At 43.4% G+C, this 16,364-nt stretch overlaps 1 protein-coding gene across 1 annotated transcript in view; it reads right to left on the bottom strand.

Annotated features, from left to right (window-relative positions):
* Positions 1 to 16,364, bottom strand: part of LOC148453583 (uncharacterized) — a 62,769-nt gene that overhangs the window by 9,039 nt on the left and 37,366 nt on the right. The window contains exons 3-6 of the mRNA XM_088461974.1: positions 3,247 to 3,438; positions 2,520 to 2,598; positions 2,305 to 2,402; positions 1,897 to 2,146 (exon numbers count right to left, since the gene is read on the bottom strand). Coding sequence (XP_088318100.1) covers positions 1,897 to 2,146; positions 2,305 to 2,402; positions 2,520 to 2,598; positions 3,247 to 3,438 — 619 coding nt within the window. The remainder of the gene's footprint in view (positions 1 to 1,896; positions 2,147 to 2,304; positions 2,403 to 2,519; positions 2,599 to 3,246; positions 3,439 to 16,364) is intronic.

Here is a 16,364-nt window from a genome sequence, read left to right on the forward strand (position 1 = left end):
TCTATTTAAAATGATATGAATGTAAAAATTACATTTAGTATAAAATGTATCATATTATTTTAATACAAATGGCCCTTTTTTTCTGAGCCTGAAAAGACACACAATGTATCTTGTTATCTGTGCCTTGTAACATAATAGCTCAATGTAAATCAAGGTGGTTCAGCATGGAATTGGTTATAAGGTTACATTCACAGCTACAGATAATAGACTTGGCGTCTGGTAGGCTAAGTGACATTGATGGAATGGTTCATATTGGGTATTGAAAAAACAAGTAAAACAATGGCTTGCTGATTTAATTTAAAAGTTATCCGATATCTATAGCTAAGTTTAAATGAACCTCTTTCAATAAAATACATGTCAAGGTCTGTATAAGTATAACATATATATCTATATTTTATGTTGATAGTAGTTCTGTGCAGCATATACTGTGGGTGAGGGGTATAGACAGCACATAAGGGGTGTATAGTAGTAATTTGCAGCATATACTGTGAGTGAGGGGTATAGACAGCACATAAGGGGGTGTATAGTAGTAATGTGCAGCATAGACTGTGGGGGAGGGGTATAGGCAGCACATAAGGGGGTGTATAGTAGTAATGTACAGCATATACTGTGGGTGAGGGGTATAGACAGCACATAAGGGGGTGTATAGAAGTAATGTGCAGCATATACTGTGGGTGAGGGGTATATACAGCACATAAGGGGGTGTATAGTAGCAAAGTGCAGCATATACTGTGGGTGAGGGGTATAGACAGCACATAAGGGGTGTATAGTAGTAATGTGCAGCATATATTGTGGGTGAGGGGTATAGACAGCACATGAGGGGGGTGTATAGTAGTACTGTGCAGCAAATACTGTAGGTGAGGGGTATAGACAGCACATAAGGGGTGTATAGTATTAATGTGTACAGTTAGGCTGTCAAGTTGTGTATATGTAACATTGCCAGGTGATATATGAAGGAATTGAGGAGGAACCCCTCATTATCATAGATCCCCCTCCTCATTACCAATCCTCTGAGTCCCATTGTTCTATCCCGGTAACTCTCAGACACTAAGGCACTCACACCACAGGGGGTAACTAGTAATCAGGAGGAGTGTACATCACACCCAGCCCCCCTGCAGGGACACCCAATACCACTAATGAGTTACCTGCACAGGGGTATATACCTACATTGTGGGCACTGAGCTGTATTACAAGGACAGGACAGGGGGGGCATAGAGCTCAGAACTGTGTAACGTCCTCTGGGGTGTGGAGTTTAGGCTCTTACAAGGAGATATGGAAGAGCAGAGCTTTGTCTCCTGCCAGCAGGATGGTATTACAGGATGGTACAGTGGGAAGAGCTCCCGGCCTTGGTGGTGTTAGGCTGCTGGACTAGGGATCCCCTCACACTTCTGCAGAACATTGCACCTGAGAGTTATGTCACTGGATGGGCATACAGGGGGTGATTGGGCATACAGGGGGTGATTGCAGTGACTGACATCCATCAGTACTTGGGGTGTGAGCTGCTGCCCCCTCCCAGGTAAACTGTGTGGGTTACTTTTGACATGGCAACTGCTTTAGGTACCACTTAGTGTGATGTACTGTATTGTATTGCTACCATTACACACAATAAAGTGTTGACTTCTAAAATGTTTAAATGATAGATAACAGGAGTCTAATAGGGGCTGATGGCTCCTGATGTATGAGATACACCAGAGAGTGTGGGGAGGAGACTGGTCAGATCTCTGGGCTGGTAACACACAGTGACATGATGTAAGGAGGACAGCAGGAGTATAATAGGGAAGGATGGCTCCTGACTCCACCACTGGACAGATACATTTCCCTCATTAGTTTGTACTGTTGTAGTGATTGAGCAAGAAGAATATGTGACTCTTTTCTGAGTAAGTGTTTATTATTCACCTGTGCTGATATCTGTAGGGATTTCCTCCTCCTTACACTGCTGATCACCCTTCACATATGTCTCTTCTCCCTCTATATCTTCTGCCTTCATATCAGTCACATACGTCTCTTCTCCCTCTATATCTTCTGCCTTCATATCAATCACATATGTCTCTTCTTCTCCTTCTATATCTTCTGCCTTCATATCAGTCACATACGTCTCTTCTTCTACCTCTATATCTTCTGCCTTTACATTAGCCAGACTTTCACCCTAAGTAACCCACAAAACAATAAAATAACAGTTTAGAAATGTCAGATTTCATTAAATCACATTAATTAGAAGAATTCTGGTTAATAAGACACACACAGCTTCCTACATATCATATAAAGACACTTTGGTATATTGGTGAGACCCTAAATCCCACCTACCTGATGCTCCTGTGGGGTCCTGTGATTCTCCTCTGTACAATCCTGTGAATAAAGAGGACGGGGACATCTCTCTGGGGTATTTCTGTTACTGGGCCCATCTGTAGGAGACATACAGTGACTGAGTACATTGTATATATGTGATTATCATGTGATGTGTGTATATAGTGGGCCCCCATACCTGCTCTCCCCTGTACAATAAATGAGTTTCCTCTTACCCAGTGATGTGAGGGGCTGGTGATTCTCCATCATCAGGTCCTTGTACAGACCCCTGTGTTCCTCTATATACTCCCCCTCCTGCATGGAGACATAGACAGTGACATCCTGACACATAAAAGGGAACCTGACACACACAATGATACAGTCATCACCCAGACACATCCCCTGGTGTTACTGTATAACGTCCCATTCACAGCAGTCACCTCTCCAGTCATCACCCAGACACATCCCCTGGTGTTACTGTAAAATGCCCCATTCCCAGCAGTCACCTCTCCAGTCATCACCCAGACACACCCCCTGGTGTTACTGTATAATGTCCTATTCTCAGCAGCCACCTCTCCAATCATCACCCAGACACATCACCTGGTGTTACTATATAATATCCCATTCCCAGCAGTCACCTCTCCAATCATCACCCAGACACATCACCTGGTGTTACTGTATAATGTCCCATTCCCAGCAGTCACCTCTCCAGTCATCATCCAGACACATCCCCTGGTGTTACTGTATAATGTCCCATTCCCAGCAGTCACCTCTCCAGTCATCACCCAGACACATCCCCTGGTGTTACTGTATATTGTCCCATTCCCAGCAGTCACCAGTCATCACCCAGACACATCCCCTGGTGTTACTGTATAATGTCCCATTCCCAGCAGTCACCTCTCCAGTCATCACCCAGACACATCCCCTGGTGTTACTGTATAATGTCACATTCCCAGCAGTCACCTCTCCAGTCAGCAGCTGAATGTTATTGTTGATGAGTTCCAGCATCTTCTGGTCATTGTGTCTCTCATGTATCAGTGAGTGAGGTGGTGGCACCGTGATGAGGCTCTGGGTCCCGCTCAGTCCTCCTGACACACGGGGACTGGTGCTGGGAGTCACATGCTGACCGGATTTCTTCTTCACTACTGTGTAATCCTGTGTATTGGGGAAGACATCAATGAGGAGATCAATTAAACTCCACCTAAATGGGGCTGTTTATTTAGATGATCATTTTGCATAATATACAAAAAGACTATTTCACTAAATTAAGTATTATAACAATCTCCTATATACAGAAAAATGTAGAGTATTTAGTATCTCCTGCAGCTCCAACATCTATGTGTCAGTGACAGAAAGAAAACAACATACTGCGGCCATATAATTCCCAACTCCAGTGAGGACTGTGGGACTGATACTAATATCTGAGACAGCTCTCTGCTGCTTGCTTAATAATATAGATATAAGTGACGTCACTGTGACACTCCCAGATCCCCTTACCTCCCCAGTCATGTCCCTGTATTATTACTATAGATATAAGTGATGTCACTGTGACACCCACCGACCCTCTCACCTCCCCAGTCATGTCCCTGTATTATTACTATAGATATAAGTGATGTCACTGTGACACTCCCAGACCCTCTCAACTCCCGTCATGTCCATGTATTATTACTATAGATATAAGTGATGTCACTGTGACACTCCCAGACCCTCTCAACTCCCCAGTCATATCCCTGTATTATTACTATAGATATAAGTGACATCACTGTGATACTCGCAGATCCCCTCACCTCAAGTCATGTCCCTGTAATATTAATATAGATATATGTGATGTCCCTGTGACACCACCAGATCCCCTCACCTCCCCAGTCATGTCCCTGTATTATTACTATAGATATAAGTGATGTCACTGTGACACTCCCAGATCCCCTTACCTTCCCAGTCATGTCCCTGTATTATTACTATAGATATAAGTGATGTCACTGTGACACTCCCAGATCCTCTCACCTCCCCAGTCATGTCCCTGTATTATTACTATAGATATAAGTGATGCAAATGTGACACTCCCAGATCCCCTCACCTCCCCAGTCATGTACCTGTATTATTACTATAGATATAAGTTATGTCACTGTGACACTCCCAGATCCACTCACCTCCCCAGTCATATCCCTGTATTATTACTATAGATATAAGTGACATCACTGTGATACTCGCAGATCCCCTCACCTCAAGTCATGTCCCTGTATTATTACTATAGATATAAGTGATGTCACTGTGACACTCCCAGACCCTCTCAACTCCCGTCATGTCCATGTATTATTACTATAGATATAAGTGATGTCACTGTGACACTCCCAGACCCTCTCAACTCCCCAGTCATATCCCTGTATTATTACTATAGATATAAGTGACATCACTGTGATACTCGCAGATCCCCTCACCTCAAGTCATGTCCCTGTAATATTAATATAGATATATGTGATGTCCCTGTGACACCACCAGATCCCCTCACCTCCCCAGTCATGTCCCTGTATTATTACTATAGATATAAGTGATGTCACTGTGACACTCCCAGATCCCCTCACCTCCACAGTCATTTCCCTGTATTATTACTATAGATATAAGTGATGTCACTGTGACACTCCCAGATCCTCTCACCTCCCCAGTCATGTCCCTGTATTATTACTATAGATATAAGTGATGCAAATGTGACACTCCCAGATCCCCTCACCTCCCCAGTCATGTACCTGTATTATTACTATAGATATAAGTTATGTCACTGTGACACTCCCAGATCCACTCACCTCCCCAGTCATATCCCTGTATTATTACTATAGATATAAGTGACATCACTGTGATACTCGCAGATCCCCTCACCTCAAGTCATGTCCCTGTATTATTACTATAGATATAAGTGATGTCACTGTGACACTATCATATCCTCTCACCTCCACAGTCATGTCCCTGTATTATTACTATAGATATATGTGATGTCCCTGTGACACTCCTAGATCCCCTCACCTCCCCAGTCATGTCCCTGTATTATTACTATAGATATAAGTGATGTCACTGGGATACTCCAGATCCTCTCACCTCCCCAGTCGTGTCCCTGTTTTATTACTATAGATATAAGTGATGTCCCTGTGATACTCGCAGATCCTCTCACCTCCCCAGTCATGTCCCTGTATTATTACTATATATATATATATAAGTGACGTCACTGTGACACTCCCAGATCCCTCACCTCCCCAGTCATGTCCCTGTATTATTACTATAGATATAAGTGATGTCACTGTGACACTACCATATCCTCTCACCTCCCCAGTCATGTCCCTGTATTATTACTATAGATATAAGTGACGTCACTGTGACACTCCCAGATCCCTCACCTCCCCAGTCATGTCCCTGTATTATTACTATAGATATAAGTGATGTCACTATGACACCCCCATATCCTCTCACCTCCCCAGTCATGTCCCTGTATTATTACTATAGATATAAGTGATGTCACTGTGACACTCCCAGATCCCCTTACCTCCCCAGTCATGTCCCTGTATTATTACTATAGATATAAGTGATGCAACTGTGACACTCCCATATCCTCCTCACCTCCCCAGTCATGCCCCTGTATTATTACTATAGATATAAGTGATGTCAATGTGACCCTCCCAGATCTCCTCACCTCCCCAGTCATGCCCCTGTATTATTACTATAGATATAAGTGATGTCACTGTGACACTCCCAAACCCACTCACCTCCCCAGTCATGTCCCTGTATTATTACTATAGATATAAGTGATGTCACAGTGACACTCCCAGATCCCCTCACCTCACCAGACATGTCCCTGTATTATTACTGTAGAAATAAGTGATGTCACTGTGATACTCGCAGATCCCCTCACCTCCCCAGTCATGTCCATGTATTATTACTATAGATATAAGTGATGTCATTGTGACACTCCCAGATGCCCTCACCTCCCCAGTCATGTCCGTGTATTATTACTATAGATATAAGCGATGTCACTGTGACACTCCCAGATCCTCTCACCTCCACAGTCATGTCCCTGTATTATTACTATAGATATAAGTGACATCACTGTGATACTCGCAGATCCCCTCACCTCCAGTCATGTCCCTGTATTATTACTATAGATATAAGTTATGTCACTGTGACACTCCCAGATCCACTCACCTCCCGTCATGTCCATGTATTATTACTATAGATATAAGTGATGTCACTGTGACACTCCCAGACCCTCTCAATTCCCCAGTCATATCCCTGTATTATTACTATAGATATAAGTGACATCACTGTGATACTCGCAGATCCCCTCACCTCCAGTCATGTCCCTGTAATATTAATATAGATATATGTGATGTCCCTGTGACACCACCAGATCCCCTCACCTCCCCAGTCATGTCCATGTATTATTACTATAGATATAAGTGAAGTCACTGTGACACACCCAGATCCCCTCACCTCCCCAGTCATGTCCGTGTATTATTACTATAGATATAAGTGATTTCAGTGTGACACTCCCAGATCCCCTCACCTCCACAGTCATGTCCATGTATTATAACTATACATATAAGTGATTTCACTGTGACACTCCCAGACGCCCTCACCTCCCCAGTCATGTCCCGGTATTATTAAGGTAGATATAAATGATGTCACTGTGATACTCGCAGATCCCTTCAACTCCACAGTCATGTCCGTGTATTATTACTATAGATATATGTGATATCCCTGTGACACTCCCAGATCCTCTCACCTCCCCAGTCATGTCCGTGTATTATTACTACAGATATAAGTGATGTCACTGTGACACTCCCAGATCCTCTCACCTCCCCAGTCATGTCCGTGTATTATTACTACAGATATAAGTGATGTCACTGTGACACTCCCAGATACCCTCACCTCACCAGACATGTCCCTGTATTATTACTGTAGATATAAGTGATGTCACTGTGATACTCGCAGATGCCCACACCTCCCCAGTCATGTCCCTGTATTATTACTATAGATATAAGTGATGTCACTGTGATGCTCCCAGATCCTCTCACCTCCCCAGTCATGTCCCTGTATTATTACTATAGATATAAGTGATGTCACTGTGACACTCCCAGATCCTCTCACCTCCCCAGTCATGTCCCTGTATTATTACTTTAGATATAAGTGATGTCACTGTGACACTATCATATCCTCTCACCTCCACAGTCATGTCCCTGTATTATTACTATAGATATAAGTGATGTCACTGTGACACTCCTAGATCCCCTCACCTCCCCAGTCATGTCCCTGTATTACTACTATAGATATAAGTGATGTCACTATGACACCCCCAGATGCTCTCACCTCCCCGTCATGCCCCTGTATTATTAATTTAGATATAAGTGACGTCACTGTGACACTCCCAGACCCTTTCAACTCCCCAGTCATGTCCCTGTATTACTACTATAGATATAAGTGATGTCGCAGTGACACTCCCAGATCCTCTCACCTCCCCGGTCATGTCCCTGTATTATTACTATAGATATAAGTGATGTCACTGTGACACTATCATAACCTCTCACCTCCCCAGTCATGTCCCTGTATTATTACTATAGATATAAGTGATGTCCCTGTGATACTCGCAGATCCTCTCACCTCCCCAGTCATGTCCCTGTATTATTACTATAGATATAAGTGATGTCCCTGTGATACTCGCAGATCCTCTCACCTCCCCAGTCATGTCCCTGTATTATTACTATATATATAAGTGACGTCACTGTGATACTCCCAGATCCCTCACCTCCACAGTCATGTCTCTGTGTTATTATAATAGATATAAGTGATGTCACTGTGACACTCCCAGATCCCCTCACCTCCCCAGTCATGTCCCTGTATTATTACTATAGATATAAATTATGTCACTGTGACACTCCCAGATCCACTCACCTCCCGTCATGTCCATGTATTATTACTATAGATATAAGTGATGTCACTGTGACACTCCCAGACCCTCTCAACTCCCCAGTCATATCCCTGTATTATTACTATAGATATAAGTGACATCACTGTGATACTCGCAGATCCCCTCACCTCCAGTCATGTCCCTGTAATATTAATATAGATATATGTGATGTCCCTGTGACACCACCAGATCCCCTCATCTCCCCAGTCATGTCCATGTATTATTACTATAGATATAAGTGAAGTCACTGTGACACACCCAGATCCCCTCACCTCCACAGTCATGTCCATGTATTATAACTATACATATAAGTGATGTCACTGTGACACTCCCAGATGCCCTCACCTCCCCAGTCATGTCCCTGTATTATTAAGGTAGATATAAATGATGTCACTGTGATACTCGCAGATCCCTTCAACTCCACAGTCATGTCCCTGTATTATTACTATAGATATATGTGATATCCCTGTGACACTCCTAGATCCCCTCACCTCCCCAGTCATGTCCCTGTATTATTACTGTAGATATAAGTGATGTCACTGTGATACTCGCAGATCCCATCACCTCCCCAGTCATGTCCATGTATTATTACTAGATATGTGATGTCACCGTGACACTCCCAGATCCTCACCTCCTCAGTCATGTCCCTTTATTATTACTATAGATATAAGTGATGTCACTGTGACACTCCCAGATCCCCTCACCTCACCAGACATGTCCCTGTATTATTACTGTAGAAATAAGTGATGTCACTGTGATACTCGCAGATCCCCTCACCTCCCCAGTCATGTCCCTGTATTATTAATATAGATATATGTGAAGTCACTGTGACACTCCTAGATCCCCTCACCTCCCCAGTCATATCCCTGTATTATTACTATAGATATAAGTGATGTCACTGTGATACTCCAGATCCTCTCACCTCCCCAGTCGTGTCCGTTTTATTACTATAGATATAAGTGATGTCCCTGTGATACTCGCAGATCCTCTCACCTCCCCAGTCCTGTCCCTGTATTATTACTATTTATATATATAAGTGACGTCACTGTGACACTCCCAGATCCCACACCTCCCCAGTCATGTCCCTGTATTATTACTATAGATATGTGATGTCACTGTGACACTCCCAGATCCCCTCACCTCCCCAGTCATGCCCCTGTATTATTACTATAGATATAAGTGATGTCACTATGACACCCCCAGATCCTCTCACCTCCCCGTCATGCCCCTGTATTATTAATTTAGATATAAGTGACGTCACTGTGACACTCCCAGACCCTTTCACCTCCCCAGTCATGTCCCTGTATTACTACTATAGATATAAGTGATGTCGCAGTGACACTCCCAGACCCTTTCACCTCCCCAGTCATGTCCCTGTATTACTACTATAGATATAAGTGATGTCGCAGTGACACTCCCAGACCCTTTCACCTCCCCGGTCATGTCCCTGTATTATTACTATAGATATAAGTGATGTCACTGTGACACTATCATAACCTCTCACCTCCCCAGTCATGTCCCTGTATTATCACTATAGATATAAGTGATGTCACTGTGACACTCCCAGATCCTCTCACCTCCACAGTCATGTCCCTGTATTATTACTATAGATATAAGTGATGTCACTGTGATACTCGCAGATCCTCTCACCTCCCCAGTCATGTCCCTGTATTATTACTATAGATATAAGTGATGTCCCTGTGATACTCGCAGATCCTCTCACCTCCCCAGTCATGTCCCTGTATTATTACTATATATATAAGTGACGTCACTGTGATACTCCCAGATCCCTCACCTCCACAGTCATGTCTCTGTGTTATTATAATAGATATGTGATGTCACTCTGACACCCCCAGATCCTCTCACCTCCCCGTCATGTTCCTGTATTATTACTTTAGATATAAGTGACGTCACTGTGACACTCCCAGACCCTCTCACCTCCCCAGTCATGTCCCTGTATTATTACTTTAGATATAAGTGACGTCACTGTGACACTCCCAGATACTCTCACCTCCCCAGTCATGTCCCTGTATTATTACTATAGATATAAGTGATGTCACTGTGACACTCCCAGATCCCCTCACCTCCCCAGTCATGTCCCTGTATTATTACTATAGATATAAATTATGTCACTGTGACACTCCCAGATCCACTCACCTCCCGTCATGTCCATGTATTATTACTATAGATATAAGTGATGTCACTGTGACACTCCCAGACCCTCTCAACTCCCCAGTCATATCCCTGTATTATTACTATAGATATAAGTGACATCACTGTGATACTCGCAGATCCCCTCACCTCCAGTCATGTCCCTGTAATATTAATATAGATATATGTGATGTCCCTGTGACACCACCAGATCCCCTCATCTCCCCAGTCATGTCCATGTATTATTACTATAGATATAAGTGAAGTCACTGTGACACACCCAGATCCCCTCACCTCCCCAGTCATGTCCGTGTATTATTACTATAGATATAAGTGATATCAGTGTGACACTCCCAGATCCCCTCACCTCCACAGTCATGTCCATGTATTATAACTATACATATAAGTGATGTCACTGTGACACTCACAGATGCCCTCACCTCCCCAGTCATGTCCCTGTATTATTAAGGTAGATATAAATGATGTCACTGTGATACTCGCAGATCCCTTCAACTCCACAGTCATGTCCCTGTATTATTACTATAGATATATGTGATATCCCTGTGACACTCCTAGATCCCCTCACCTCCCCAGTCATGTCCCTGTATTATTACTGTAGATATAAGTGATGTCACTGTGATACTCGCAGATCCCATCACCTCCCCAGTCATGTCCATGTATTATTACTATATATGTGATGTCACCGTGACACTCCCAGATCCTCACCTCCTCAGTCATGTCCCTTTATTATTACTATAGATATAAGTGATGTCACTGTGACACTCCCAGATCCCCTCACCTCACCAGACATGTCCCTGTATTATTACTGTAGAAATAAGTGATGTCACTGTGATACTCGCAGATCCCCTCACCTCCCCAGTCATGTCCCTGTATTATTACTATAGATATAAGTGATGTCACTGTGACACTATCATATCCTCCCACCTCCACAGTCATGTCCCTGTATTATTAATATAGATATATGTGATGTCCCTGTGACACTCCTAGATCCCCTCACCTCCCCAATCATATCCCTGTATTATTACTATAGATATAAGTGATGTCACTGTGATACTCCAGATCCTCTCACCTCCCCAGTCGTGTCTCTGTTTTATTACTATAGATATAAGTGATGTCACTGTGATACTCCCAGATCCTCTCACCTCCCCAGTCATGTCCCTGTATTATTACTTTAGATATAAGTGATGTCACTGTGACACTATCATATCCTCCCACCTCCACAGTCATGTCCCTGTATTATTAATATAGATATATGTGATGTCCCTGTGACACTCCTAGATCCCCTCACCTCCCCAATCATATCCCTGTATTATTACTATAGATATAAGTGATGTCACTGTGATACTCCAGATCCTCTCACCTCCCCAGTCGTGTCTCTGTTTTATTACTATAGATATAAGTGATGTCACTGTGATACTCACAGATCCTCTCACCTCCCCAGTCATGTCCCTGTATTATTACTATATATATATATATAAGTGACGCCACTGTGACACCGCCAGATCCTCTCACCTCCCCAGTCATGTCCCTGTATTATTACTATAGATATGTGATGTCACTGTGATACTCCCAGACCCTCTCACCTCCCCAGTCATGTCCCTGTATTACTACTATAGATATAAGTGATGTCGCAGTGACACTCCCAGATCCTCTCACCTCCCCAGTCATGTCCCGGTATTATTACTATAGATATAAGTGATGTCACTGTGACACTATCATAACCTCTCACCTCCCCAGTCATGTCCCTGTATTATTACTATAGATATGTGATGTCAATGTGACACTCCCAGATCCTCTAACCTCCACAGTCATGTCCCTGTATTATTACTATAGATATATGTGATGTCCCTGTGACACTCCTAGATCCCCTCACCTCCCCAGTCATGTCCCTGTATTATTACTATAGATATAAGTGATGTCGCTGTGATACTCGCAGATCCTCTCACCTCCCCAGTCATGTCCCTGTATTATTACTATATATATAAGTGACGTCACTGTGACACTCCCAGATCCCTAACCTCCCCAGTCATGTCCCTGTATTATTATAACAGATATGTGATGTCACTGTGACACTCCCAGATCCCCTCACCTCCCCAGTCATGCCCCTGTATTATTACTATAGATATAAGTGATGTCACTATGACACCCCCAGATCCTCTCACCTCCCCGTCATGTCCCTGTATTATTACTTTAGATATAAGTGGTGTCACAGTGACACTCCCAGATCCCCTCACCTCACCAGACATGTCCCTGTATTATTACTGTAGAAATAAGTGATGTCACTGTGATACTCGCAGATCCCCTCACCTCCCCAGTCATGTCCATGTATTATTACTATAGATATAAGTGATGTCACTGTGACACTCCCAGATCCTATCACCTCCCCAGTCATGTCCCTGTATTATTACTATAGATATAAGTGATGTCACTGTGACACTCCCAGATCCCCTTACCTCCCCAGTCATGTCCCTGTATTATTACTATAGATATAAGTGATGTAACTGTGACACTCCCAGATCTCCTCACCTCCCCAGTCATGCCCCTGTATTATTACTATAGATATAAGTGATGCAAATGTGAGACTCCCAGATCTCCTCACCTCCCCAGTCATGACATTGTATTATTACTATAGATATAAGTGATGTCACTGTGACACTCCCAAACCCACTCACCTCCCCAGTCATGTCCCTGTATTATTACTATAGATATAAGTGATGTCACTGTGACACTACCATATCCTCTCACCTCCCCAGTCATGTCCCTGTATTATTACTATAGATATAAGTGATGTCAATGTGACCCTCCCAGATCTCCTCACCTCCCCAGTCATGCCCCTGTATTATTACTATAGATATAAGTGATGCAAATGTGAGACTCCCAGATCCCCTCACCTCCCCAGTCATGTCCCTGTATTATTACTATAGATATAAGTGATGTCGCAGTGACACTCCCAGATCCCCTCACCTTCCCAGTCATGACCTTGTATTATTACTATAGATATAAGTGATGTCACTGTGACACTCCCAGATCCCCTCACCTCCCCAGTCATGACCTTGTATTATTACTATAGATATAAGTGATGTCACTGTGACACTCCCAAACCCACTCACCTCCCCAGTCATGTCCCTGTATTATTACTATAGATATAAGTGATGTCACAGTGACACTCCCAGATCCCCTCACCTCACCAGACATGTCCCTGTATTATTACTGTAGAAATAAGTGATGTCACTGTGATACTCGCAGATCCCCTCACCTCCCCAGTCATGTCCATGTATTATTACTATAGATATAAGTGATGTCATTGTGACACTCCCAGATGCCCTCACCTCCCCAGTCATGTCCGTGTATTATCACTATAGATATAAGCGATGTCACTGTGACACTCCCAGATCCTCTCACCTCCACAGTCATGTCCCTGTATTATTACTATAGATATAAGTGACATCACTGTGATACTCGCAGATCCCCTCACCTCCAGTCATGTCCCTGTATTATTACTATAGATATAAGTTATGTCACTGTGACACCACCAGATCCCCTCACCTCCCCAGTCATGTCCATGTATTATTACTATAGATATAAGTGAAGTCACTGTGACACACCCAGATCCTCTCACCTCCCCAGTCATGTCCGTGTATTATTACTATAGATATAAGTGATTTCAGTGTGACACTCCCAGATCCCCTCACCTCCACAGTCATGTCCATGTATTATAACTATACATATAAGTGATTTCACTGTGACACTCCCAGACGCCCTCACCTCCCCAGTCATGTCCCGGTATTATTAAGGTAGATATAAATGATGTCACTGTGATACTCGCAGATCCCTTCAACTCCACAGTCATGTCCGTGTATTATTACTATAGATATATGTGATATCCCTGTGACACTCCCAGATACCCTCACCTCACCAGACATGTCCCTGTATTATTACTGTAGATATAAGTGATGTCACTGTGATACTCGCAGATGCCCACACCTCCCCAGTCATGTCCCTGTATTATTACTATAGATATAAGTGATGTCACTGTGATGCTCCCAGATCCTCTCACCTCCCCAGTCATGTCCCTGTATTATTACTATAGATATAAGTGATGTCACTGTGACACTCCTACATCCCCTCACCTCCCCAGTCATATCCCTGTATTATTACTATAGATAAGTGATGTCACTGTGATACTCCAGATCCTCTCACCTCCCCAGTCGTGTCCCTGTTTTATTACTATAGATATAAGTGATGTCCCTGTGATACTCGCAGATCCTCTCACCTCCCCAGTCCTGTCCCTGTATTATTACCATATATATATATAAGTGACGTCACTGTGACACTCCCAGATCCCTCACCTCCCCAGTCATGTCCCTGTATTATTACTATAGATATGTGATGTCACTGTGACACTCCCAGATCCCCTCACCTCCCCAGTCATGCCCCTGTATTATTACTATAGATATAAGTGATGTCACTATGACACCCCCAGATCCTCTCACCTCCCCGTCATGCCCCTGTATTATTAATTTAGATATAAGTGACGTCACTGTGACACTCCCAGACCCTTTCACCTCCCAAGTCATGTCCCTGTATTACTACTATAGATATAAGTGATGTCGCAGTGACACTCCCAGATCCTCTCACCTCCCTGGTCATGTCCCTGTATTATTACTATAGATATAAGTGATGTCACTGTGACACTATCATAACCTCTCACCTCCCCAGTCATGTCCCTGTATTATCACTATAGATATAAGTGATGTCACTGTGACACTCCCAGATCCTCTCACCTCCACAGTCATGTCCCTGTATTATTACTATAGATATATGTGATGTCCCTGTGACACTCCTAGATCCCCTCACCTCCCCAGTCATGTCCCTGTATTATTACTATAGATATAAGTGATGTCACTGTGATACTCGCAGATCCTCTCACCTCCCCAGTCATGTCCCTGTATTATTACTATAGATATAAGTGATGTCCCTGTGATACTCGCAGATCCTCTCACCTCCCCAGTCATGTCCCTGTATTATTACTATATATATAAGTGACGTCACTGTGATACTCCCAGATCCCTCACCTCCACAGTCATGTCCCTGTATTATTACTATAGATATAAATTATGTCACTGTGACACTCCCAGATCCACTCACCTCCCGTCATGTCCATGTATTATTACTATAGATATAAGTGAAGTCACTGTGACACTCCCAGATCCCCTCACCTCCTCAGTCATGTCCCTGTATTATTACTATAGATATAAATTATGTCACTGTGACACTCCCAGATCCCCTCACCTCCCGTCATGTCCCTGTATTATTACTATAGATATAAGTGAAGTCACTGTGACACTCCCAGATCCCCTCACCTCCAGTCATGTCCCTGTAATATTAATATAGATATATGTGATGTCCCTGTGACACCACCAGATCCCCTCACCTCCCCAGTCATGTCCATGTATTATTACTATAGATATAAGTGAAGTCACTGTGACAAACCCAGATCCCCTCACCTCCACAGTCATGTCCATGTATTATAACTATACATATAAGTGATGTCACTGTGACACTCCCAGACGCCCTCACCTCCCCAGTCATGTCCCTGTATTATTAAGGTAGATATAAATGATGTCACTGTGATACTCGCAGATCCCTTCAACTCCACAGTCATGTCCCTGTATTATTACTATAGATATATGTGATATCCCAGTGACACTCCCAGATCCCCCTCACCTCACCAGACATGTCCCTGTATTATTACTGTAGAAATAAGTGATGTCACTGTGATACTCGCAGATCCCATCACCTCCCCAGTCATGTCCCTGTATTATTACTAGATATGTGATGTCACCGTGACACTCCCAGATCCTCACCTCCTCAGTCATGTCCCTTTATTATTACTATAGATATAAGTGATGTCACTGTGACACTCCCAGATCCCCTCACCTCACCAGACATGTCCCTG

The sequence above is a fragment of the Taudactylus pleione genome, unplaced genomic scaffold, assembly GCF_031769625.1.
Source record: "Taudactylus pleione unplaced genomic scaffold, aTauple2 ptg001127l, whole genome shotgun sequence".
NCBI classification, from domain to species: Eukaryota; Metazoa; Chordata; class Amphibia; order Anura; family Myobatrachidae; genus Taudactylus; species Taudactylus pleione.